The following is a 24,041-nucleotide window of genomic DNA, read 5'->3' as shown; positions in this document are numbered from 1 at the left end:
TTCAAAACAACCATAAATGCTTCAAGATACAAACTTATGCACTCTCACCTGGCAGCTGAGCTGGTAAACTTGAAGCTGAAGGGCACTGGGGGTGAATGGTGGTCCTTGGGCCCAAGCATTGGGAAGGTGACCGGTTTTGCTAGTGGGTCAGCATGCTCCCAGAAGGAGCAGCTGCATAGCTTGGGGAGCTCCTCAGCTTCAAACGATCACTGCAACCTTATGTAGCCTCTAATGCGAGGGTCACATTTGCCTGGCTACAGCTGATTCACCAGCTATGACTGTTTCGTAGTCCCAGCACCCCATGGTAACTTCTGGGATAGACTGCTGCAATACGTTTTCTGTTGAAGATGGCCCAGAAGCTGCAGCCCGGCAGGTGGCCCAATGAGGGTTCATGCCCGGCCAACCTTGGACGCGCTGTTCTGGCTTGCTGGTAAGTTACTGGGCCCCAATTCAAGGCCTTGCCATTAGCAGGTAAGAGCCTAAACTGTCCGGGGTTGTCTACCAAGGTATTGACCCACCTGCGCACTGCGGTCATCAGGAGCGCCTCTGCTCGCTGCCCGCCCGCCATAAGAAGCCACGAGGCGGGGAGCGCAAGAGGTGCCTTGTTCAGTGGTGGCCCCTCTCCTATGCCATCTCTCCTCTGAACATGAACCAGAAGCCTGGGAGTCGCCTTCCTTTTTTGTCCCACTGACCGGTGATAGGTAACACTTCTCCCCCCTTCCCCCCCCCGCGCCTTCAGGGGCCGTGATGCGATAGTTCACAGTCCTGGTTATTTTGTCCCTTGGAGAGTGAGGCTTTGCTTTTCTTTTCTTTTTTACAAAACTTTGGCTTGGCGTATTTTTCTGAGGGGGGGGGGGTCGCAAACACATTCCGTGCAACCAGTGCTGAAAGCACTCCCACACGCCCCTAAGCGCTGACGGGTCCAGCTGCGTTATTCCCACTAAATGTCCGGGGTGGAATTAAGCAAACACATTTATAATCGGGAGAGGGGCGCATGCTCAAAACCGCTCAACCCTTTCAAACAGCCGGACGCGCCGCCTCCTCTTTAACAAAATCAAACGAAACAAAACCTGCAGCGGCGGCGGCAGCAGCAGTAGCAGCAGCGCATGCGCGGGACTCCTCCATTGGAAACGAGCGCGCGTTAGCCACTCCGCCTCTTCCCGCTCCCTTTTCTGCGCAGGCGCGAGACTGGTTAACCCCTACTATTCCTTCCATCCCGCCACCAAAGGCGCGTGAGGGAAAGTCGAGTCCCTCGCAGTCGCCATATTAGTTGGGTTTTTAAAAAACCACCCCAATCAGGGCGCATGCGCAGTAAGCGGCCGCCGCGGCGGCCAAAAGGGCAGGCGAGCCGCTTGGTTTGGCTGAGGGCGTGGCATAAAACGCCGGTCTCGCGGGCGTCAGGCGCCGTTCGTGCGTGCGTGCTTGCGTCAAGCTTGGCGGCGGCGGCGGCGGCGGCGGCGTCTTTTTCCTCCTGCTGCTGCTGCTGCGGAGCCTCCGGAGGAAAAGGGCGGTTGACGCCGAGCGAGGAGCTGCCGGGGCGGCCGAGAGGCGCTCCTTCCTGCCCAGCCGACCGGGTGAGTCCCACGCCCCCTCCCGGAGGGCCGGGTTGCCATGGGAACCGCTCCTCGCTGCCCTGGGGTGGGGGCCGGGACACCCGCTTCCCCTGCGGTGGGGGGCCTCGGGGGGACCTGCCGCCCTCGCCGGGCTGGGAGGGTCGCCCAGGGGCCACCTAGTCCAGCCATCCCCAGAGGAGGGTGCTGCCTTTCCCTCCCTCTCTCCTTGCCCAGGAACTAAAGGGGAGGCTGCTCTTCCCTCCCCCCCCCATGGCCATTGCGTCCCGTCGCCAGCCTTTCCGGGGGCCCTGCAGCCGAGTTGCGGGTCAGCTGCTGCTGCTGCTGCTGCTGCTGCTTCGCTGGGTCGTTTGCTGAGGTTGACCGCGCACTTTTCTCTTCCAGGGGGCTCGACGCCAAGTACAAGGTTCCTCTCCCGCTCTTCGCAGGAGCCTTGTGAGATGGGTCTGTAAGGGGAAGGGGCTGCTGGGCGTGGGGCGGGGGAAGCGGTGCAAGGTCAGTCAGCTACTAAGTCCCACCTGGGCGGAGTGGGCCCACGTGTCCTAAGTCTTCGTGTCTACACCTGGGCGCTCTAGGCCTAAACTCGCGGTTTGGGGATGGGACTGACTTACAGGGAAACTGCATTGAGGTCGCTGGGGCTGACACCCAAGCAAACCTGTACTGAATTCCACCGACACATACCCATGCACAATCAGAATATCTGACTAGTAGAGCTGTTGTGTTAAGCACCTGTTCTTGGAAGGAAAGCCCATAGCATTCAGTGAGACTTATTCCTTGATACCATGCGTTGCCTTGCTGGCTTCAGAAGGATGTCATCATAAAAACAAGAGTTTATGTCTTTGTAATACAGCAATGCTTCAGAATTCCAGTAGATGGAAACCACAGGAGGTGGAGAGCGCTTTTATGCTAGAATCCTTCTTACAGGTTTCCCACAGGCATCTGGCTGGCCACCGTGAGTACAGGATGCTGGACTAGGTGAGCCTTTCGCCTGATTCATAGAATCACCAAATTGTAGAGTTGAAGGGGACTCCTGACGGTCATCTAATGCAGCCTCCTGCAACGATTCAGCAGGCTCTTATGTTCACAATAGCTTCATTGTTAGCTGCACTAAGCTAGCACATTTTCAGATGCCCAGGGTTTTGTGTGTTATTCACTTGTCCTTGCCCTGCACGGCCAGTTGGTTTCCCCCTTGTTGCAAATCTGAGTGTTAGGGCACAATGGTTTGCTTTAAGCTGCCCATCCATGTATGTTTACCTGGGAATAAGTCCTGGGATGTTCAGTGTAGTTTACTTTCTAGTAGATACTCAGGATTGCAGCTCTAATGAGTTTGTGGCTGAGGTGAGATGAATGTGGGACTTCCAGCTCTTAAAATGTGCCTGCTGTCTCTGCTGTAGAAGGGTTGGGAAGGGCTGCAGCTTTGCAGTATAGCTTCTGCTTTGTATGCAGAAAGTTCTAGGTTCAAGTCCCAACAACTCTGGGTATGATTGGGAAACATTCCATGTCTGCAGCACTGGATGGATGCTGCCAATCATTATAGACAGCACTGAGCTGCTAGATGCATCAAGGATCTAACTGTACAAAGCAGCTTTCCTATGCCTGCCATTGCAAGTTATCCTATTGCTCTCTGCCAGCCAGCCACTATAGGAATGAGTGTTTAGAAACTGGTGCCTGAGTTTTTGTTGTTATTTTCCTCTTCCCTTCCCATCCTTCTTCCCTTGTATATCGCATTTTTTAAGATTCTAAGCCTGGAACTATAGACTGCCTTGTTTTGGTTGTATGTTAGCTGCTCTTTGATTAAAGATTGGGGTACAAATTCAATAATAAATCCTCTTCTGGTTTCAGGCATAGTCTATTGGAAGTGCATTTATCTGTAAAAAAAAGGTACAGCAAGGAGTTTGGTGAGATGATGTTGCTATAGTAACATTTCTATCTGGGCACATAGTGTCCCATGTTGGCTGTGGACCAGGGGAGCTCTATGGAAATGAATTTTTCTGATCACCCTGCCTGTTTCTATTTTCATTTCAGTATTACTTTCCTGTAGCTATGGTGTGTTTGCAGAGCACTCAGGAGGAGAGAAAAGTACATTTCCTGAGATCTTGAAAAATATGTATGGATATGAATAGCTGCCCAGTAGGCAACATGAAACATACACATCCGGTTCCATATGAAACTTCTTAATGTTCTCTGTAGCCTCTTCACATTTGGGTTTTGTTTCACTGGCCTTTGGTAGAAGACAAACACCTTTGGAGAGCTTTGACCAAGTGTCACCGATTCTCTGAACATTCTGAGTCTTGAGTAATTGTCTTGCTTCATCTTGAATAACTAAAAGCTCATTCCTTATGGGACCGACAGTAGTTGTCACTTGTATTAAATTCTCGTAATGTGTAAAACTTGAAAGGGGCTTTTTATATAGAGAGATGTTTGGTTCCCAGGCCATCTCCTAAAAATCAAGCTTTTGTTATCTGCCTCCACCTCCCCAAACCTCTGGAATAAATTTCTTGGTTTGATATGCACACAGATATTGGTGAGAGCAATTAGAATGCTTGTACTATTCTGTCTTAAGTTCCGTCAGAATGTGAGTATCCCATTAGAAGATGCCTTACTCAAACTGCAAGGGTGTACTATGTTGTGCTCAGCTGATGATCTTAGCTGGGTGGATTTAGCAAACAAATAATGGAAGGTAGCAGTTCCCTAAAATATATTGTACCAACGCCATTTAGGGACTTCAAGGTTGAATTGTGCCTGACTGACAATGGAGAACAAGCACATATGTTGAAGAACTGGCACAGAGTGTGCCTGGCTAATGCCATTGTCAATTGTATGCACACAGCAGAAGTGGAAAAAGCACAGGTGCTTATTTGCCTGCTTTGGATATCTGTAGCGCTCTGGCTTGTGATTTGTGGCTCCCATTGTTGTTTCACCCAATAAATACACCCCAAGTGCTTGAGGCCCATTGCATATAATTGTTTTGGGTGTGCAGATAAAAATTCTGCACATACTTGTGAAGATATAAAAGCATGCCAGTGGGCAATGGGTGTCTGCAGGCTTGTCTATCAAAAGGATGAACATGTTAGCTGGGATTGACCGAAGTTCCCTGTTGAGTGCACTGTAACAAAACTAGGGTTTCTGTTGCACAAATATCTTTAAGTGGCAACACAGTTTTAAAGTCTGCTATTTTTACATAGGGCTGGAAGCCTAAATCAATCTGACTTCCATTTACTGCTTTGAATCTGACTATTAATCTTTTACTACAAACACACACACACAGCAGAATCCAGGTCAAGTTAAGCACTTCTATTCTCTATTTTCTAGTATTTTGTTACAGGGCTTTAAAGGGGAATGCCATAGTATTCAAAGTTGGCACCATGGATGCTAACCCCTTTCAGACACATTCTTGGAGCATTAATTTGCAGTCCCAAAAAGAATTTTGCCATTTGTTCCATAGTTACTTTGTTTACATTTCTGAAAGCCAAGCATAAAGATTTCCAGTGATCATTTTCAGAAATAATGCTAGTGCCACAATTTTTTTCAGTCCAAAAGCACCTGCTCAATTGCCTACATTCCTCTTTGTATGTTGCTACTGCATTACTTCTCAGTTGCAAGATCTCTTGCAAACCCAGGAAATCCTAAGCATGTTTTTGTTATAACGTAAATGTGAAGTATACCCAATCATACTAAAATGTTTGGTCGTTTTGAGACCTCTGAAGCCCTGTCCTTTTGGAGAAATGACAGGCTAGGACTTGACTCTAGCAGCTAAATGGAGCATGAAGACAAGCTCTTGAATTTCCCTCCTTTCCATGGCTTAGGTGACATCACTGCTGCTTTTCCTCCTGTACTTAATAAATAGCCTGCTGGTTGAAGCTTTTTTTGAGCCAGCCTTTCCCCCCATGCCTTAGAAATGAGCCATTTAGAAAAGTGCAGTGGGGCCACAAGAAGGGCTCAAGACACAATAGGCATTTATAGGGGGAAATGGTCACATTTCTGTCTTTGTACCCATAAAGCCATGCTATGGAGAAATAAATCCTTGAATATTGTTTTGAAAGGAGGTGGGGTTCCCTCCCCAGTTTTATTCTGCTAAATACATCATGGTAGTAATCAAACCTTCATAAAGAATCCACTAGAACATATTGGTGATGCTTAAGGCCCTGATTCAGTAAACATACATGTTTAACTTGATTCCTGAGTAGTCTTGCAAGTAAGAAGTTAGGATTCTGGGTTGGCGAATTAAGTATCTTTGGAATGCATTTATAGGCAGTGACAATCTTTAGTCTGAAACCATTGTGTTGCTACTGTTGATGTTTCTGGAAGAAACTGACCGAACCCAAAGGCTGCTCATCAATGGTTCCTCTTCATCCTGGAGAAGAGTGACTAGTGGGGTGCCACAGGGTTCTGTCCTGGGCCCAATCTTATTCAACATCTTTATCAACGACTTGGATGATGGACTCAAGGGCATCCTGATCAAATTTGCAGATGACACCAAACTGGGAGGGATGGCTAACACCCCAGAGGACAGGATCACACTTCAAAACGACCTTGACAGATTAAAGAACTGGGCCAAAACAAACAAGATGAACTTTAACAGGGAGAAATGTAAAGTATTGCACTTGGGCAAAAAAAAATGAGAGGCACAAATACAAGATGGGTGACACCTGGCTTGAGAGCAGTACATGTGAAAAGGATCTAGGAGTCTTGGTTGACCACAAACTTGACATGAGCCAACAGTGTGACGCGGCAGCTAAAAAAGCCAATGCAATTCTGGGCTGCATCAATAGGAGTATAGCATCTAGATCAAGGGAAGTAATAGTGCCACTGTATTCTGCTCTGGTCAGACCTCACCTGGAGTACTGTGTCCAGTTCTTTTTTTTTTTATAAAATTTTTATTGGTTTTACAACATTTTTAAGAAAAACAAACAAACACTAAAAAAGACAAACATACACGTATAATTTCAAACATATTTTCATAAACCTCTTTTCTTGGACTTCCCCATACCCCCCCTCTCTGCATCCCAATGTCCATAATTCAACTAGCAACTCCCAATTGTTACTTTCCAATCTCTATCATCTTAGTCCTCTTTTATAGTCTAACCTTATATCCCTGTACCCTTTTGCTTCTGGAAACCACAACATTTTAGCATTCATTAAGTTTATAGTAGTCCTTAAGGTAGCTTTTAAATTTTTTCCACTCCTCTTCCACCGTCTCTTTTCGTTGGTCACGGATTCTGCCTGTCATCTCGGCCAATGTCATATAGTCCATCACTTTCATCTGCCATTCTTCCACCGTGGGTAAATCTTGTGTCTTCCAATACTTTGCGATGAGTATTCTTGCTGCTGTTGTGGCATACATAAAAAAAGTTCTATCTTTCTTTGTCACCAATTGGCCGACAATGCCCAAGAGAAAGGCCTCTGGTTTTTTAGGAAAGGTACATTTAAGTACCTTTTTCATTTCATTGTAGATCATTTCCCAGAAGGCCTTAATCTTCGGGCATGTCCACCAAAGGTGATAAAAGGTACCTTCAGTCTCTTTACACTTCCAACATTTATTGTCGGGCAAATGATAGATTTTTGCCAGCTTGACTGGGGTCATGTACCACCTGTATACCATTTTCATAATGTTTTCCTTTAAGGCATTACATGCCGTAAATTTAATACCGGTGTTCCATAACCATTCCCAGTCAGCTGACATAATGTTGTGTCCAACATCCTGAGCCCACTTAATCATAGCCGATTTAACTGTTTCATCCTGTGTGTTCCATCTCAACAGCAAGTTGTACATTCTAGATAAATTCTTAGTATTGGGTTCTAACAGTTCGGTTTCTAATTTTGATTTTTCCACCTGGAAACCGATTTTCCTGTCCTGTTTAAAAAATTCCAAGGAGTACTGTGTCCAGTTCTGGGCACCACAGTTCAAGAAGGACACTGACAAACTGGAACGTGTCCAGAGGAGGGCAACCAAAATGGTCAAAGGTCTGGAAACGATGCCTTATGAGGAACGGCTAAGGGAGCTGGGCATGTTTAGCCTGGAGAAGAGGAGGTTAACGGGTGATATGAGAGCCATGTTCAAATATATAAAAGGATGTCACATAGAGGAGGGAGAAAGGTTGTTTTCTGCTGCTCCAGAGAAGCGGACACGGAGCAATGGATCCAAACTACAAGAAAGAAGATTCCACCTAAACAATTAGGAAGAACTTCCTGACAGTAAGAGCTGTTTGGCAGTGGAATTTGCTGCCAAGGAGTGTGGTGGAGTCTCCTACTTTGGAGGTCTTTAGGCAGAGGCTTGACAACCATATGTCAGGAGTGCTCTGATGGTGTTTCGTGCTTGGCAGGGGGTTGGATTCGATGGTCCTTGTGGTCTCTTTCAACTTTATGATTCTATTATTCTTAAACTTTTATGCTGTGTAAAGTGGCATGTGACTTCTGTTATTAGCTGGGAAATTGTCAGAAGAGTTTCCAGTTCAGGAATGTGTGTGCATATTCAGGTTTCTATGGTGCATTGACTTTTTAAAGTTGGTGGTTCCTGTTCAGCTGGTGGTTTTTTCAGATTATATTGCAGGAAAGCTTGAACTAAAACTGGATTTTAAAGAGAAAAACATTGTAGGCCATAAACATAGGAAACCGCCTCATACAAAGCCATACCACTGGTCTATTTAGCTCAGTACTATGTACACTGATCATAGCATCACTCCAAGACTTCAGAGAGCAACATATCCTAGTCCTACTTGAATATGCCAGGAGATTGAACCTGGGGCCTTTTTTGCATGTAAAGCTGATGCTCTGCTTCCACTGAGCTCCAGCATCTCCCCATAAATCAAGGACAGTGTTGTGAGGACAAGTAAGGCAACTATACTGCAAAGGCCAGTGAATACAGCAGCCTTCCCCAACTTGGTGTCCTCCAGATATTTGAAACTTTCTTCAGAAGGAGTGCATTGCTACTGTTGCTTTTATGCAAGGGAAGGTTGAGGAGTGCACTCTGAGGGATGGGCATGAACCAGTAGTGAGGAACCTGTGGTCCTCCAGATGTTGCTGGACCATTTCTGGCAACCCCAGTTGGCATGGTCAGTAGCCAGGGATGATGATAATGAGGAGTCCAATGATGTCTGGATGACCACAGGTCCATGCCACTGCCTAACTGTTTACTGCCGTGGTGGCACCACCCAATCAGAAATGGATCTGTGTCTATCTGCATAACTGAGGCATTTATTGATTACACTAGAGTGCAACAAGGGTTGTTCTTGAAGGTTTGAAGTGGTTTAGACTAATATTTAAGTTTTCATTTAAAAAAATCTCAAAAGAATGGAAAATTTTATTGCATTCTGAAATAGGGTGGTCAAACATCTCATTCTAGAAAGTTTTGCCTGATTTTTATAAATGTCAGACAGTGTTAGAATTATGACACTTTGAAGACTAAAGGCACTAACAAACTAAATTTTAAGTAAAAAGCACAAACTTAACAACAGTTCTGTTAGTTTCATTAGATGCCTTAGAAATTGTTATGTTGGAAGTTGAAGTATTTTATTAAATTTCTTGCCTTGCATTTTGCTGTGCTTGCATTTCTGAAGTGTGAAAATAGTATTCATTTTAAAATATGCCTAGTGGGCATGTTTTGAAAGGCCCAATATAAACCCTTCAACAATAAATAAATAAATTTTTTTGTTCTTCTGTTAGCCTATTTTTTTGGTAGTGAGCTGAGCTCCTGTTACTGGGTCAACAAATCACCACATATATTATAGAATCATAGAATCATAGAGTTGGAAGAGACCACAAGGGCCATCGAGTCCAACCCCCTGCCAAGCAGGAAACACCATCAGAGCACTCCTGACATATGGTTGTCAAGAGCACTCCTGACATATGGTTATGACGAAGAGCTGGCAAAAAAATCACTTCAGTCATTTGCCACAAAACTAGTTATCAGTCCCTAGAAATTTAACATACTTTTTCCAGCTCCAAAATGTTATTTTGTGGATATGCAGAGAGGTGGAGAAGCATGTACACCAATGGCTCCCAATTAGCTAAGTACTGTGGACCCGTTTTTCTAAAGCCAAGCTTTTGAAAAAACCCTACTTTTGAAAATTTTGATATCTCTATGGTAGTTTTTGTTATGTGAATGGTGCTATGGACCCCCTGGGTGGGTTACGGACCCCCAGTTGGGAACCACTGATGTACACCACCTGGAGGAGTTGTGGGATATAACTGAAGAAGATGGTGGTGGTAATATGTTTGAAGTCATCCCATCTCAAAAAGGATACATTAGAGCTGAGATAAGGCAACCAAAATTATTATGAAGCTAAGCCCACTCTGCTAAAAGGAAAGGTTCCAAAATCTGATGCTTTCCAGATTTGGGGGGGGGGGGCACCCTGCCATGATGCTGTGGGGAAAGTGAGTGGTTGTTGTTGTTGTTATCTGCACCTGTCATAATACTAGAATAATACTAATAATACTAGACTGGAGCATCATAATACATAATATTATAAATAATACTAGACTGGAGCATCAAAAGAAACTGATTCAGGCTAGACAAAGAAGCACCAGTTCTTAGCATCTGTCTCAAGAGACAATAAAGTGTGCCTCCAGGAGTGAAGTCAATCTGCTATGTTAGTAGCACTGAAGTGACCTTCCCAGGCACAAACCTGGGCAGTGGACATGGAGATCCTGGGCTGCCTAGGCGACAAGAGACACACACACACACACACGCCTCACTGATGTGGTCCAAAGGAAAGCAGAGCAATACATTGCACAAGCTGCCACAAGCTGTGGTGTTGATGGCCTCTAGCCTTAAAACAGGATTAGACAAAATAATGGAGCATTGTATCAAAGGCTTCTTAGCCCTGGTGGCTACAAGGAATGCCCGTGTCCATATGCAGGATGCCACTGGACCTTGTTGCAGGGGAGCAACAATGAGAGGGCAGTTGGCTTCAAGCCCCAGTTGTAGGGTTCCTGGAATGATCTGCCCAGCCATTGTGAGAAGCAGGATGTTGGATGAGGTATGCTCTTGGTATGATGCAACAAAGAAGTTACTTTATTTGGTGGGGGGAATAAAACGTGTGTGTGTGTGTATGCGCGCACACACATGCATGTGCACATACAGCTTCTGGATGCTGCTGCAAAGAATGGTTGACATTCTATGTTCTTCACATGATTACAAGTGTGATGTCAAGACCAGAACCACATGCACAGCTTCCGAAGACCAGAGTGTTACCTGCTCAGTGGCATAGCACTGTGCTGTTAGTGTTTGTGTGGTTCATTCAGTCTTCTGGCCCAAACTCCTGTAGCTCTTTGCACATACATGAGAAAGCTATGCATGCCATAGTGCTGATCTGTATCATACTGCACAAGTTTATGAGTTTGTAGCTGCATGCATGACTCTCTCAATGAGGCAATGGCAGATGTCCTGGTGACTTGGAGGCTTCTAATATTCTTATTTTAGAATGATTGGGAAATCTGGTTGGTACCAGATAGCCACATTTTAACTAATTGGATAAACATTTCTACCTGACAAGCTCAGATGTTGATGCTTTCTGTAATGTGCATACCCCATGGATGAGCAAATTAAATCATTCATCAGCAGTTTGCCACAAGATAAATTTTGATCCTCTGTTATTTACAAGCAGAGCCTGCAAATGATGCAGTGTTGAGTGCTTTCTATTACAATATTTTCTAAAAATTTGTATTAAAATACAATTGACTTTCCTAGGGCAGCTGAAAATAAATCAATAGCAAAAGCAGGGTGGGGCTCAAGACTGATTTATAGCATTCTAAGTTCAAGATGGTATGATATCCATTCTTCTCAAATGCTCTTTGTCTTTTTTCAACTTTCTTTATTTGGGCACTCTTCCTGTTGGGGTTTTTGTCAGTTTTCATTCCTTGCAGAAGGGCTGCTTTGGCAACATGCAGATTTACTTGGAAGCGCCATGGTCCACCACAAGGCGTTTTAAATCTTGAAGATGCCTTTGATAAGGAATGCTAAATAGCTGGTGAACTAGAGAGAGGCTAACATGATTGTTTGTACCCTCTTTTTTTCCTGTTCTGTGTTGCATTGGCAAGGCTTGAAGTAGCATTCTTCGAACTGCTGTAAGAATCATGTCGGCAGCAGCTGGACAGAAAAAGGGACCTGGCAGGCAGCGCAAGTGCGGCTTCTGCAGATCCAATAAAGATAACGAATGTGGGCAGCTACTGCTTTCTGAAAACCAGAAGGTGGCAGCACATCATAAGTGTATGGTAAGTGCTCCCAAACACTGCTGGAAGCTGCTCTTAGGGCAGAACACTGCTGCAGTGGGCTAAGAGGAGTTTAACAGGTGGGAGGGGGTACTTGAGTCTTCCTCCACCCTGATAATTCTCCCCTCAGTTGCCTCTCATTGTTATTTTTAGTGTGATCCCCCCCCACCCCCTCGGGAGGTGTCAACATTGTTGAATTCATAGGACTGATGTCCAAGTAAGCTTATGCATAGGATCATACTGCCCATTAAAATGCTTTAGAACAGAACATTATATATTCATAACTTCCTATAGTACTGCATGTTAAGAAACCTCTCTCTAATGTAGAAGTTCTGATATTGTCTTTAATTTAATCAGTCCTGAAGTCACAATTTGCTCGTTCTCTCTTTTGGTCTCTTTTTAGCTTTTTTCATCTGCTTTGGTATCTTCACACTCTGATAATGAGAGTCTTGGAGGCTTTTCCATTGAAGACGTTGAAAAGGAAATAAAAAGAGGTACCAAGCTGGTAAGATGGCATTTCTAGCTCTTGAAGGTGAAAAAGCTCAACTCGAAATGAAATTTTGTTCAGTAAGTTGATAAAACTGCCAGCAGAGAAGCAGCAGTGCCAGTTTCCAGCAAGGTCTCACTGAAATCTTGTGAGCTCTTCCAGAGATTGTGAGATCTCACAAGGTTTTGCTGGAAGGCGATACCACTGCCAGCACTTTGCTCCAGCATGCAATTCAGGTAAGAGAGACATGGCGCTGGCAGCAGGAAGGGGGCAGCACATTTCCATTTCATCTCCAGTTGCAAAACGGGATGCAGCAGCCCTGGGTCATTCTGCTCCATCCTGTATTTTCTGGCACAGCAAGGTCTGGGAGCTTTAAAGTGAATTGCCACTGTTCTTGAAGAAACCCCTATGTGTGTTTGTGTGTGTCTGTGTGTGTGTGTCTGTCTCTATACCACTGCACTGTAATGTATTTGTGTAGAAAGCTGCCATAGGAGAACAGCTACTGCAACAAAACAGTGTTTGGAGAAGGCAATAGGCACACTCTCTTATGCTGCTTTTGTGCTCAACAGTAGTTTTGCAGCTGTTTTCAGTAACAGAATTGTCTGCATTGCCAAACATCTGATCTTGAAAAGATTTTAATAGAAGTTGTTTTGTACACTGATAAAGACTCTCCTCCTGCAAGAGAGTGAAGTGGTTGTGGTCGGGATCCGGACTCCGTCTCAAGCAGGGGGCGTTAGCCCCCTGCCTCCCACTCACCTGGCTGGTCCCCATGCCCACAGGCAGGCACCCAACCAGGTGCCTGCGAGAGGGCGTGTTTAGCAGCCTAAATTGCTGCGGCACCAGCCTTCCGGCCTCACTTTTCGTCGTCCCGTCGCAAGTCACCCACCCTCCACTCCTTTAGAGCTCAGGGTCTCAGTTTTCTTTTGGCCTTGCTATGGACCTTAGGTTGGTCGCCCTGGTTGTCCGGGGGGCCTGGTAGGAATTTTTCCATTTGGCATTAGGCTTTTTGGTTTTTTCGCCTACCTCATAGCAATCGTCACAACTTTCGTGGTATTGGTGGGTAGGTTAGGCATTGGAATAATGTGTTGTGGTGTGTCGAAGGGCTAGGTGTGGCCATCGCCTGCGCCTTCAATTTTGGGTATTCCGTTAAAGGAATCCGGCGGTTGTGTATTCTGTCCGATGCCTGCTTGGCGGGAGGCCATGGCACGACCCCCGGTGACATCAGGGGAGAGCCTATAGTTGGATTAGCATCAACAGGCTCCACCTACTGGTGAATAAACCCCCCTGTTTTAGACTCACCCCTCTCTGAGGGGGTGGAGTCAGCTGACGTAATCCAATGCCTAAGCCAATACCTTTTCACTTGCTGTAATCTATAAAGTTGTGGCCTTTTCTTGCCCATTAACCTTATATCACGTGTCCTTGTGTTTTCATTCCACTACGCGGGGATCGGGTCCTCGAACCACAAGTTTCCTAAAGTGATTGGATTGTGTTGCAAATCATGGATTAATTCGGCAGCTACTTAAATACAGACTGTTTCACTTCTTGCCTAACATACAAAGCTAGTTGTATTTGGGGCTTCTGCATTTCCTCTTGATTTCAGTGGAGTGTCTGAAGATCATCCGTGTGCCAGATAGATACACACAGTGTAACTCAGAAGTGTAGCTTTGCTACTTATCCGAGTTAGTAGGTGATATATAAGTGTAGAATATCTCAGAGTCTAATGGCACCTTAGACCAACAATGGCATAAGCTTTCATGGACCATAGTGCTCAAAAGCTATTATACCATAATTAAAATAAAAAAATTCCTTCCAGTAGCACCTTAAAGACCAACTAAGTTAGTTCTTGGTATGAGCTTTCGTGTGTATCTGAAGAAGTGTGCATGCACACGAAAGCTCATACCAAGAACTAACTTAGTTGGTCTTTAAGGTGCTACTGGAAGGAATTTTATCATTTTGACTATGGCAGACCAACACGGCTACCTATCTGTAACTGATACCATAATTAGTTGGTTTTTAAGGTGCCTTTAACTTGTGTTTTTGCTGTAACAGACTTAACATGGAAACTGAAGTACAGTATAATCCCTTTTTATTCGGACTGAATACACATTTCCTCTGCCTTTAATTTGGTGCAGCTTCCTTTTCACATTCTAAAGTATCATGCAAAAGAAATAGCAGTACCAATTCAGTGCAGTAAGCTTCCTTTCCCTCAGTTCTGCTCTAATTGCCTTTGCTGGTAAGAAGAAAGGTTCCAAATGTGTGTCTTTTTCCTGCTTTCAGATGTGCTCCTTATGCCACTGTCCTGGAGCAACTGTTGGTTGTGATGTAAAAACCTGCCACAAGACTTATCACTACTATTGTGCGTTGCATGATAAAGCTCAGATCCGAGAGAAACCTTCTCAAGGCATTTACATGTAAGGACCACTTGCATTTCTCCACCATTAAAGGAACCAACTTTTGTACTCAAGCAGAGATTTTCTGAGGTGGATTTCTTTCAGTGCAAAGTGCCTTGAAGTCTTATTAGTGACGGTATAGTTCTAAGCAGATATAAAAGCTTTTCCTTTGTGGCTGACTTTGCTCTCTCCAATGTTCTATCCCTAGGATATTATGTCGAAAACACAAGAAAGCACCACACAACTCTGAAGGTAAAATTATTCATAGCTCATTGTTTTAAGTAGTTCCACATCAAAAAGTACACGCTTTCCAGTCAAGAGAAAATAGGATGAGGGCAGAAGCATATTAATAAGAAATAAATTACTCTTTGAGTAAACCTTCCTTGATCACAAGCATAAGCAAAGAAGAGTCCTTAAACAAGCCAAAAGCCAACTCAGCTAATCAGGGTTTGAGCCAGAATTCCTGGGTCCTATGACATGGCAAGTCACTATTCTTCTAAAGTGACTAATCTCTGCTGAAGTGGTAGAAGGAGGAGAATGGGAGGCTTGTCCACGGATCACTAAACCAGAGCTTTCCAAATTGTGTCGTGACACACTAGTGTGTCAGCAACAGTGTGTGGGTTTGTCGCATGAATGCTCCCCACACTTCTCACCAGGCTAGAAAGGGGTTAGTTTAACCTCTAGTTTGCTAGCAAAACTGAATTACTGTGTTGCAAAATGATGCATGTCCAAAAAGTGAGTCACCAACGTGAAAAGTTTGGAAAGCTCTGCACTAAACCATAGCATAGCATTGCCTCTGAAAACTGAGGTTGCACATGGGCCTATCATCCTCTCTGAATTTGTCTTTTAATGCCATTTAAGCAATCAGCACATCTTATTCTAGCAACCAGTAGCACATTGTGTGATGGTCTAGTATTATGGGAGTAGGAGGAAAAAGTTCTCTTCACACTTTCAACACTATTTGCGAGAGTTTATAAACCTTATGATGTGTTGCTTTCTTTCTGAACTAAATCCTAACACTACAGAGATGAGTTCCTCAAAGTTTATCTGCAGGTGTGGGGTGTCTAGCTTTGTTTCTGATTTGAATGCATTAATTTGCACACTAATGTAAAAAAGAAAAGAAAAAGGAATTGGCTGTGTATAACATGTTCCATAAAGCGAGATGAGCGCCGCAAGCCCAGAGTCGGTCATGACTGGACCTAATGGTCAGGGGTCCCTTCACCTTTACCTAACATGTTCCATTATCTGGCCTAAATTCCACTGTGAATTCTAACCTGTCTGCACACGTGGAATTACTTTTCCCTCAAAAATACCAAAAAGGCTGTTCCCCCAGCCTTTGGTGTGTTCCCTCACTATTGGTGTGTGGCTGAAGTTGGGCTCATTGAAAAAGTGTCCACATTTTTAATCAAAACTCCATGAGCAGAGTGTGCTTCGACCTCTAGAGAAACGGGAGCCTGCATGTTTTTTTGTCTCAAAAGACTTATTAGCAAGAACAGAACAACAATCTATTCAGTGTACAGTACATTGAACAAGCAGAATAAGCAAACCCTAATGGTTTGAGTAGACATTCTAATAACTGCACTGTTTAATTCAAGGAACACTGTAAGAAAATACTTGTTTTTGCTCTTTGGCTGCTTATTCTGGGAATCTGTTATGTATATTCAGAAGTAATGGGAGAAGTGAACATGGGAGAACTTAGCCGTATCAGTTCCTATAACTGGAAGTGAGCTTACATAAGGTATTTGGAACTTGCTTTCCCAGGTTATTGTGATTCTGGCAGTGGGGAACATGGGGGTCTCATAACACAGGTTTTCAAATAATTAAAAAGTAGCCTGGGTTTAGCGCAATAAATTGCTGCTGCCGTGTCAAAGCAAACCCTGCTTTCCTCCCCAGGCAATCTTTTGTGCCAGTGGGTGTGTACCCTACAGGAGCTTGTGAAAAACCATTCTAGCCTTTTTATGTGTGGGGGTTTTCTTCCTTCAGATTTAGGAGAAGGTTTAAATGAACTAAATGAGTTGGAAACATCCCCTCCCAAAAAGAAGGGGCGCAAAGGAAGGCCCAGAAAATTGAGTCTCAAAGGGCAGCCAGAAGATACTCGATCCACATCTTCACATGGCACAGATGATGTAGAAAGCAGTTCTTATGTAAGTGCCTTCTATGTTTGTTTATAAACCTCTCAAAGAAGTCTAGGTCTCTTTTTTATAATGAACTTACTTTGTTGCCTTGTGTTGAAACCATATTTCTTGTTCTGGCACATTTTAGAAAAGTTTTTTTCTTCCAGAGAGACAGATCGCCACACAGAAGCAGCCCCAGTGATACAAAACCTAAATGTGGATTCTGTCATGCAGGTGAAGAAGAAAATGAAGCTCGAGGGAAGCTTCATATATTCAATGCCAAAAAGGCAGCTGCACATTACAAGTGCATGGTGAGAAAAGTCATTTTGTCCTTATTCTCTGGGAGTTCAAACGTTTTCAGTGAAACTTTTCCCATGACATAGTATCATAAGCTGGATGTCCACCTCCTCAGAGCTTCACATTAATTTGAAATATAGCCGTCTACCAGCCAGGGCTTGCCCACTTCCCTATCCACTGTGATGTTGGGAGAAGACACAACCTCTTGCACACTTCACGGTGCCACCTAGTTTAATGACATAAAAAGTGCTTCAGGGTCAAACCAAAGGTTCATCTAGTCCAGCATCCTCTTTCCCATAGTTACCAGCCAGATGTTTCCAAGATGCCTTTATAAACAAGCCTTGAAGCCAAGACTTGTCCCCTCACTGTGTACTGCCTCTGAACCTATATAGCTAGCATACTTAGTAGTCATTGACTGATCTCTTTTCCCCTCAGTGAATGTGCCCATACCCCTTTTAAAGCCTCAGCACATCGCCATCGGCCTGTCACATGTCCTTTTTTGACGTCCCACACAGCCAAGGTTTCCCACATTCCTAATATTTTGCCTCTCCTTTCTTCCTAGCTGTTCTCTTCTGGCACTGTACAACTGACAACAACTTCAAGGGCAGAGTTTGGTGATTTTGATATTAAAACTGTACTTCAAGAAATCAAACGAGGGAAAAGAATGGTATGTCCTTCTTGTCTGAGCCTGACCTATCCACCCACCTGGGTTTTACCCTGCCTCTTCTCCAAAGAGCTGAGTGCTGCAGACATGATTTCTTGCACCCTTTCTTCTCAACAGCAACTGTAGACTTGAGAACAGTGACTGACCCAAAGTGACAGAATAAGCTTTGTAGTAAAGCAGATGTTTGGAGCAAGTCTCCCCTGGTCTCTCACATTAGCCACTATTGCAGATAGAAAGTAATGCATGTTGAGCGGCTGTATCTACTTTTAAAAGTTTTAATAACATGAATTCCCCAGCAAACTGCTTGCATGCTATTGAAAAATGTTACCAGAAATGAGAACTTTAAGAATATGAAATTTATTGTGAAGCAGGAAGATATAGATTAATACCTCTCTCTCTCTCCCCTGCCCCCCCTTTCTCTCTCTCTGTGTGTGTGTGTGTGTGTGTCTGTCTGTCTGTCTGTCTGTCTCCTCCCTCTAATGTCTGTGTGTAACAGAAATGCACCCTTTGTAGTCAGTCTGGTGCAACTATTGGATGCGAAATCAAAGCCTGTATCAAGACTTACCATTACCACTGTGGAGTGCAAGACAAAGCAAAATACATTGAGAACATGTCACGAGGAATTTACAAGTAAATGCCATTCTCTTTTACTTTGCCACACACTTTACTGGAGCATAGGGCAGGCTGGCCATGGGGTTATCATTTCTATGTAGTTGAACTGATGTGAATAGCATATATGTTTTGGCCAACAGGAAACTCGCATGAGGCAGTATATTTCAATTTGTTCCACTGAAGACTGTAGACTTCTTCACTATGCTTAACACAGAATAATGTTTCCAGTAAGCGCTCTGTTTTGAAATTAGCAAGGCATTCTGCCAAAGTTAAACTTGTGTGTTTTAATGTATTAAAAAGCATGCTTTTGAAACGTTGCTCTACAACCATGTTCTTTGTGTTCCTAAATGTAGTGCAGGGGTGGGGAGTCTGCAGTCCTCAGTTGTAGGTGGCTTCTAACTTCCATCAACCCTGCTGAGCATGGCCAGTGGTCAGGGGTGATGGGAGTTGTAGCCTAGCAACATCTGGAGAGCCACAGGTTCCCAACCTCTGATTTAGTGGGTCTGTATTAATAACATTGTCTGTACCTGGGATGGGGAACCTGTGACCTTCCTTGTAGCTGAACTACAACTCTCATCATCTATTGGCCACGCTGGCTTGGGCTGAATTGAGTTTACTTACATCTGGAGGGCTACAAGCTCCCCACTCCTGTTTATAATTAGCTGAATAGTTCTTATGCAGTTATTTCTTCGCCCCCCCCCCCCAAAGCAAATAGCAAATGGAAGCTGAGAAGGGATTTGCTGAAAGTGATGGCCAAAGTGAGATGACAGCATACCAGGCTGTTTGTCCAGCCCAGTGTTGTCTCTCTGGGAGCTCAGGCCATCACTTGCCTTCTGACCCTTTCTAGGTGGTTTCAACACCAACTGCAGTTTCCTATGACAGTTCTTCTTACGGATGACTGCTCTCCAGCACCCCAGGTTCACACCCAAATTGCCTAATGGCCTTATTGCCATTGTGTCTGACCCCAAAGGTTGGTTACAAAGTGGCATTTCCTGAACAGTGTGGTGAAAGTTCTGTCTCTTCAGATTTGGTGGTTTGGCTTCATGTCGCCTTATTTGTTTTTCCTTCTTTGAGTTTCTTAGCTTGATTTACCTGGAAAGTGCCTTCAGACGTCTTGAGCAGTCTTGTTGGATTGCTTTGCAGTGCAGGGAGGATAGAATGATTCTTAGTTCCGGCTTTTTGTGCTCAACTGATTCAGTTAGTTCCTCCTAAAGAATTTGCAGTATTAGGAACCTGGAAGGAAAGCCATGTCCAATGGATTGAGTTCAACAAGTGCTTTTCACACCCAAAGACAGCATCTTAACAATCAGTGGTGTGAAGCAGAAAAGCTCCCACAAAGCTTTCAGCTGCTATGTATTTTTTGTTGGGACTTGGAAAAAACATATTCCCAATATAAAATTAATTAATAACTTAATAGATTTTTAGTTGTATGCTTATTGCTATTGTTAGCCATGCTGGGAACAAGAATACGTACTGAAGCATTCATTGGGGGGATACATTATGTATGCAAATAAATATATCTGTACATGGACAGCTTGAGAATTGTAGTGAACTTTATTCAGGGGGCTGTGATATGTTTATATATGTATGTGTCTGTGTGTGTGTGCTTAGGGCTTTGTGCCATGTTAGAATTAGTACTCTAATGGTTTTCGGTGCCTTCATTCTGCCCCCCCCCCAAGCTCCTTAATTTAAGCCACATAAACTAACACATGCCATGAGTTGACATGGCTTATAATATTTACAAGTGTTTCAGTAAAATGTGTTTTATAAATAAGCTTTGAAATGGATTGAGTATAACGCAGAGTGATCATTTTTGTATCTAATTAGAAGTAAGATTCATTAGGTTGTTTCTGTACACATTTGAGGAAAAATAAGTCCCATTGAGTAAAGGAGCCGTTTACTTCTGAATAGACATGCTTGGATTGGGCTATTAGTGTAGTTCAACAGTGCTTATTTTTCTCCCTAATCAAATATTCCAGTACAAATATTTTGGCTACTGGAAAATCTGGAGAGATTTTAAATAGCATATAAAATTTAAATGCTATACTTCTTTTAGTTTTGTTGATTAAATCAGTGCTAAGTAAGTGCTAAATGAGATTCCAGTAGACATAGGGCACTGGAAATTTTTCAGGGGAAAAAAGATTTTAAATATTAATGTACATTAATTTCAGTTGGTTAACTGTGAGTAGAACTTTTCTGAATACCAAATAGATGCTAGATATTTATTGTCTCCATTTCACCCCTTATATGCTACTGAATACTGAACAGAGATGAATACTTTCCACATTCCCTTATGTAACTACTCAAATAAATGGCAGTGGTCCATTGTATTTCACAATTGCATATTAGGCTTTTAGATTAGCCTGGCTGCTCTGAAGGGGTTAGGAATTATTGTGGGATCTGCATGTGACCTTATCTGTATGTACAAGAGACCCATGAAGGACCAGCAAGAACTGGATTAGCACAGATTTGGTCAAACACTCCAAAGTCTTTTTATTCTCTGGACAGTAGTTTGGTGGAAGATATTTTGCTGCAAGGGAAGAAAGGGTTTTGGTCAAATTCAGCCTCACTACTAATACCTTCAGAGATCAGTCCCATCCTACTCTCCCCCCCCCCCCCATTAGCTTTACAGTGATTGAGGAACCTTAGCCCCATTTATAGATAGTTGGTGACAACAGCAAGGAAGCAATGCACAAGTGAGAGACACGATAGCATTGCCTATCTCAAAGTTAGAACCACTAAATTTGTTTGGCTTTCCCTAAGGCCAGAATATTTACCCATTCATTTAGGTTATTTAAAACATTTCTATCCCTGGTCTTAAATTAAACATTTTCAGGTTGGTTTTACAATAGCTCATAAAACTCAACTGGTGAAATACATTAAAAAGCAAACGTAAACATAATCACAATGGCACACACTGGACTAGATGAACACCCCGTGACATGGGTTGTTCCCCCCCCCCCCCGCCCCTACTTTGTATTGTCTTCTTAGGCTTTACTGTAAAAACCACAGTGGGAACGATGAGCGAGATGAAGAGGACGAAGAGCGAGAGAGTAAAAGCCGCGAGAGGTCAATAGCTGACCATAGTGGAGTTTCGCAGCAGCTCAATGGAAACTAGGTATGGAAGTTCTCACCTGCCAGCCCTCCAGGGGTGCCACAGTTAAAATAGTGTAGTTATTTGTGGTATATTTTAAGTTGAGCAATTGCCAATGATTAGGTTAGTTTTTGTTACTTTTAAAAAAACTGGAGCCCTGTTGCAGAAGAATCCAGGAATATTTCTCAACCTTAGCTAACTTTACGAAAAACTCTGCCTTTCTGCCAGTAAACGTAGCTGTCATGTTCAGTTAAGTAACCTGCTTTTCTCTCTTTTTTTAATTCTGTACTATTTTAAAATCTGCTCTCTCCCTCCCTGTCATCTTTTAAACAGGTTGAAGTTAAACGGAATGAATAAGACATCCATGATTACTAATTTTTGTTTTTGTTTTGTTGTTTTTAAAAAAAAGGCTTTATAAAGTCTGAAAGGGGTGGGGACCCCCCCTTTTTTCTTTTTCTTTTTTTTTACTGCCTGACTGTTAGAAATGTCATTGAGCTGCCAGAAGTGTTCATGTGTGAGCCTTCGATGAGCGGCATGTCAATATTATGTAGTTAGTTAGTCTGCAGTGTTTGGAGAGAACAACACACCTACCCTGAAACACTATACAAATGAGATGTAAATGTGTACAGTGTCAAAACAACAGCAAACATTGAAATAGTAAGCATGGTTTCTGGACTAAATGAATCTTCCAAGATGCGGAATATGTTAGGTTCAATGATTTTGTGCAGCAAGGGAAAGACAGAAGGTTTAACGTGCAAAGCAGACATGACTGTGCCATAGGAAGACTGTAAAGAAGTGCATTTTGCATTTACCTTCACTTAAGAACCATGGAGGGAAACTGTTGTCCTCTCTTTTGCAAAAGCACACAGTGCATAGGAAAAAAAGAAAAGAATCCTGCAGCTCCAAGAGCATGTGCTGAACATTTGGATCTTTATTCCTGTTAAGATGGTTTCTACTGCCTAGCATTCCTTGCTGGAGATGACTCAAGCTGCTGTTGACTATAAGCTGTGAGCTTCAGTACTCATGCCAAAGGGCTGTGGTTCATTCTTTCCCCCCTGCTCCCACCCACTCACCACCTCTTCTAGTCTCCCTGCTTTACCTGTGGCTAATGGCAACTGAAAACAGAGTCTTCACTTCTGGAGGCTGCAGGAGTGGGGGGAACACTCAACCTGTCTTAGATTTAAGAGTTCCTGCTTAACTCTCACTATGGAATTTAGCCACCTTTATTGGACATCATACCTCAATTGCTCTGTGCTGCGTGGAACACATCATGTTTTGTCCAAAAATAAAATATGTACAGATCCCGTATGCTGTAAGAAGAATGCAGAATAAGATTCTGGGTTTTGGTTTTTTTTTGTGTTCTTTTTTTAATATAGAAAGAGGTCAGTATTTATTTTGAGTCTTGTGACCACTATATGAGAATGTTCTAGTATTTGATTAAGGCTTCCTGGCATATCAGCAAGTTAAATGCTGTTAAAATCTTCCAAATGCTCTGCTGGAGCCTAATTTATGCCAAGTCTTAACATCCCAGTTATGATGTCATTGAATCTTGGTATTTCTATTCATTTCTTCTGTTGTCCTAGTAAAGCCTATTGTTTTCAACACAACCAAAAATATATATATATACTTGTTTGCAAGCTAGCAAGTTCACTCTAAATGTTGTTATCTCTTTTGAATTCGAGGCAAAACTGCAAAAGGAAATATACTGACCACTGGTCAGAAAACCAGAAAGGTTCACTAGCCATGGATGTGGCAAAAAGCACTCCATGAATATGATTTATGTTTCTGACTTCCGTTTCTGAAGCCTTTTTGAGTTTCATTTTATTTTTGATCCTTTATTGTTTTTTTAAATGCATTTAATTGATGTGTTGAGGGACTTAGCTATTGTGTATAAGAACAAATACTCCCTCAAATTGGAATACAATCCAGTTGCATTTGAAAACTTCCTGGAGGAATGCAGTCTTCGTAGAAAAGTTGTGTATAAAAGTTAACTGCTCTTATGCCATTGACCAATTTTTATTATTATTAAATTTTTTTTGTATTGTAACATTTAAGATTAAAGGCGCAACTTGTACTGAAATAGATTTCTGCCAGGCTCTGCGCTCTTTCCAAAGCATGAGTTGTGTGTGTTTGTTTATTCCTGTAATCGTTTCTAAATACACTCATAATTTATTATATTAGACTAGTGTTAGGGCTATTTTACTTCTTTTAGGAAGCAGTTTCAAAGTCTAGTGTGAGTCGTGATGCATTCAGAATGGACATGAAAAATGCCAGCAAAATTCCAAACAATTCTTTTAAAAAGCCTGCAGCCACACCACTCTGAAAGCACCCAATCCCATCTGATCTTGGAAGTTAAGCAGGGTCGGGCCTGGTTAGTACTTGGATGGGAGACAAAGAAAAACACATGCTGCTGTCAACCTCCAACCTCTGTAATGACACCCAGGAACAAAGAATGTTGACCATGTCAGAGTTCAGAGTGCCTAGGAAGGCTCATCTATAGATCATTGATAAATGGGAATAAGCTTAAGTTGATACCCATGATCATACTCAGCCTTTCTGTGAAATAAAGGGAGAAGCATCAGAAGTAAATAAGCTGTTGAAGC

At 43.2% G+C, this 24,041-nt stretch overlaps 1 protein-coding gene across 2 annotated transcripts; it reads left to right on the top strand.

Moving 5' to 3' along the window:
* The first annotated feature begins 1,221 nt into the window (after nucleotides 1-1,221).
* Nucleotides 1,222-23,554, top strand: PHF6 (PHD finger protein 6). 2 transcript variants are annotated; one of them, XM_083486553.1, is made up of 12 exons: nucleotides 1,424-1,574; nucleotides 1,956-2,015; nucleotides 11,610-11,783; nucleotides 12,184-12,285; nucleotides 14,545-14,678; nucleotides 14,866-14,909; nucleotides 16,641-16,801; nucleotides 16,939-17,082; nucleotides 17,631-17,735; nucleotides 18,229-18,362; nucleotides 21,336-21,462; nucleotides 21,772-23,554. In XM_083486553.1, exons 3-11 carry the CDS (start codon nucleotides 11,646-11,648, stop codon nucleotides 21,460-21,462), a joined length of 1,089 nt encoding a protein of 362 aa, XP_083342679.1. In that variant the 5' UTR covers nucleotides 1,424-1,574; nucleotides 1,956-2,015; nucleotides 11,610-11,645; the 3' UTR covers nucleotides 21,772-23,554. The 2 variants fall into 2 exon arrangements, with proteins under 2 accessions (XP_083342678.1, XP_083342679.1); XM_083486552.1 differs by lacking the exon at nucleotides 1,956-2,015 and having other exon boundaries at nucleotides 1,222-1,574.
* Nucleotides 23,555-24,041: the final 487 nt, after the last annotated feature.

This window comes from Podarcis liolepis (genome assembly GCF_965112155.1).
Source record: "Podarcis liolepis genome assembly, chromosome: Z".
Classification (NCBI taxonomy): Eukaryota; Metazoa; Chordata; class Lepidosauria; order Squamata; family Lacertidae; genus Podarcis; species Podarcis liolepis.
The sequence above is the reverse complement of the archived record's forward strand: the minus strand, read 5'-3'. Positions and strand labels throughout refer to the sequence as shown.

Coding starts and splice junctions, on each gene's coding strand:
- PHF6 (XM_083486552.1), top strand. CDS start 11,646: ATGTCGGCAGCAGCTGGACAGAAAAAGGGACCTGGCAGGCAGCGCAAG. Junction 14,679..14,865: donor CCTTCTCAAGGCATTTACAT/GTAAGGACCACT, acceptor TTCTATCCCTAG/GATATTATGTCGAAAACACA. Junction 17,736..18,228: donor TCAAACGAGGGAAAAGAATG/GTATGTCCTTCT, acceptor TGTGTGTAACAG/AAATGCACCCTTTGTAGTCA.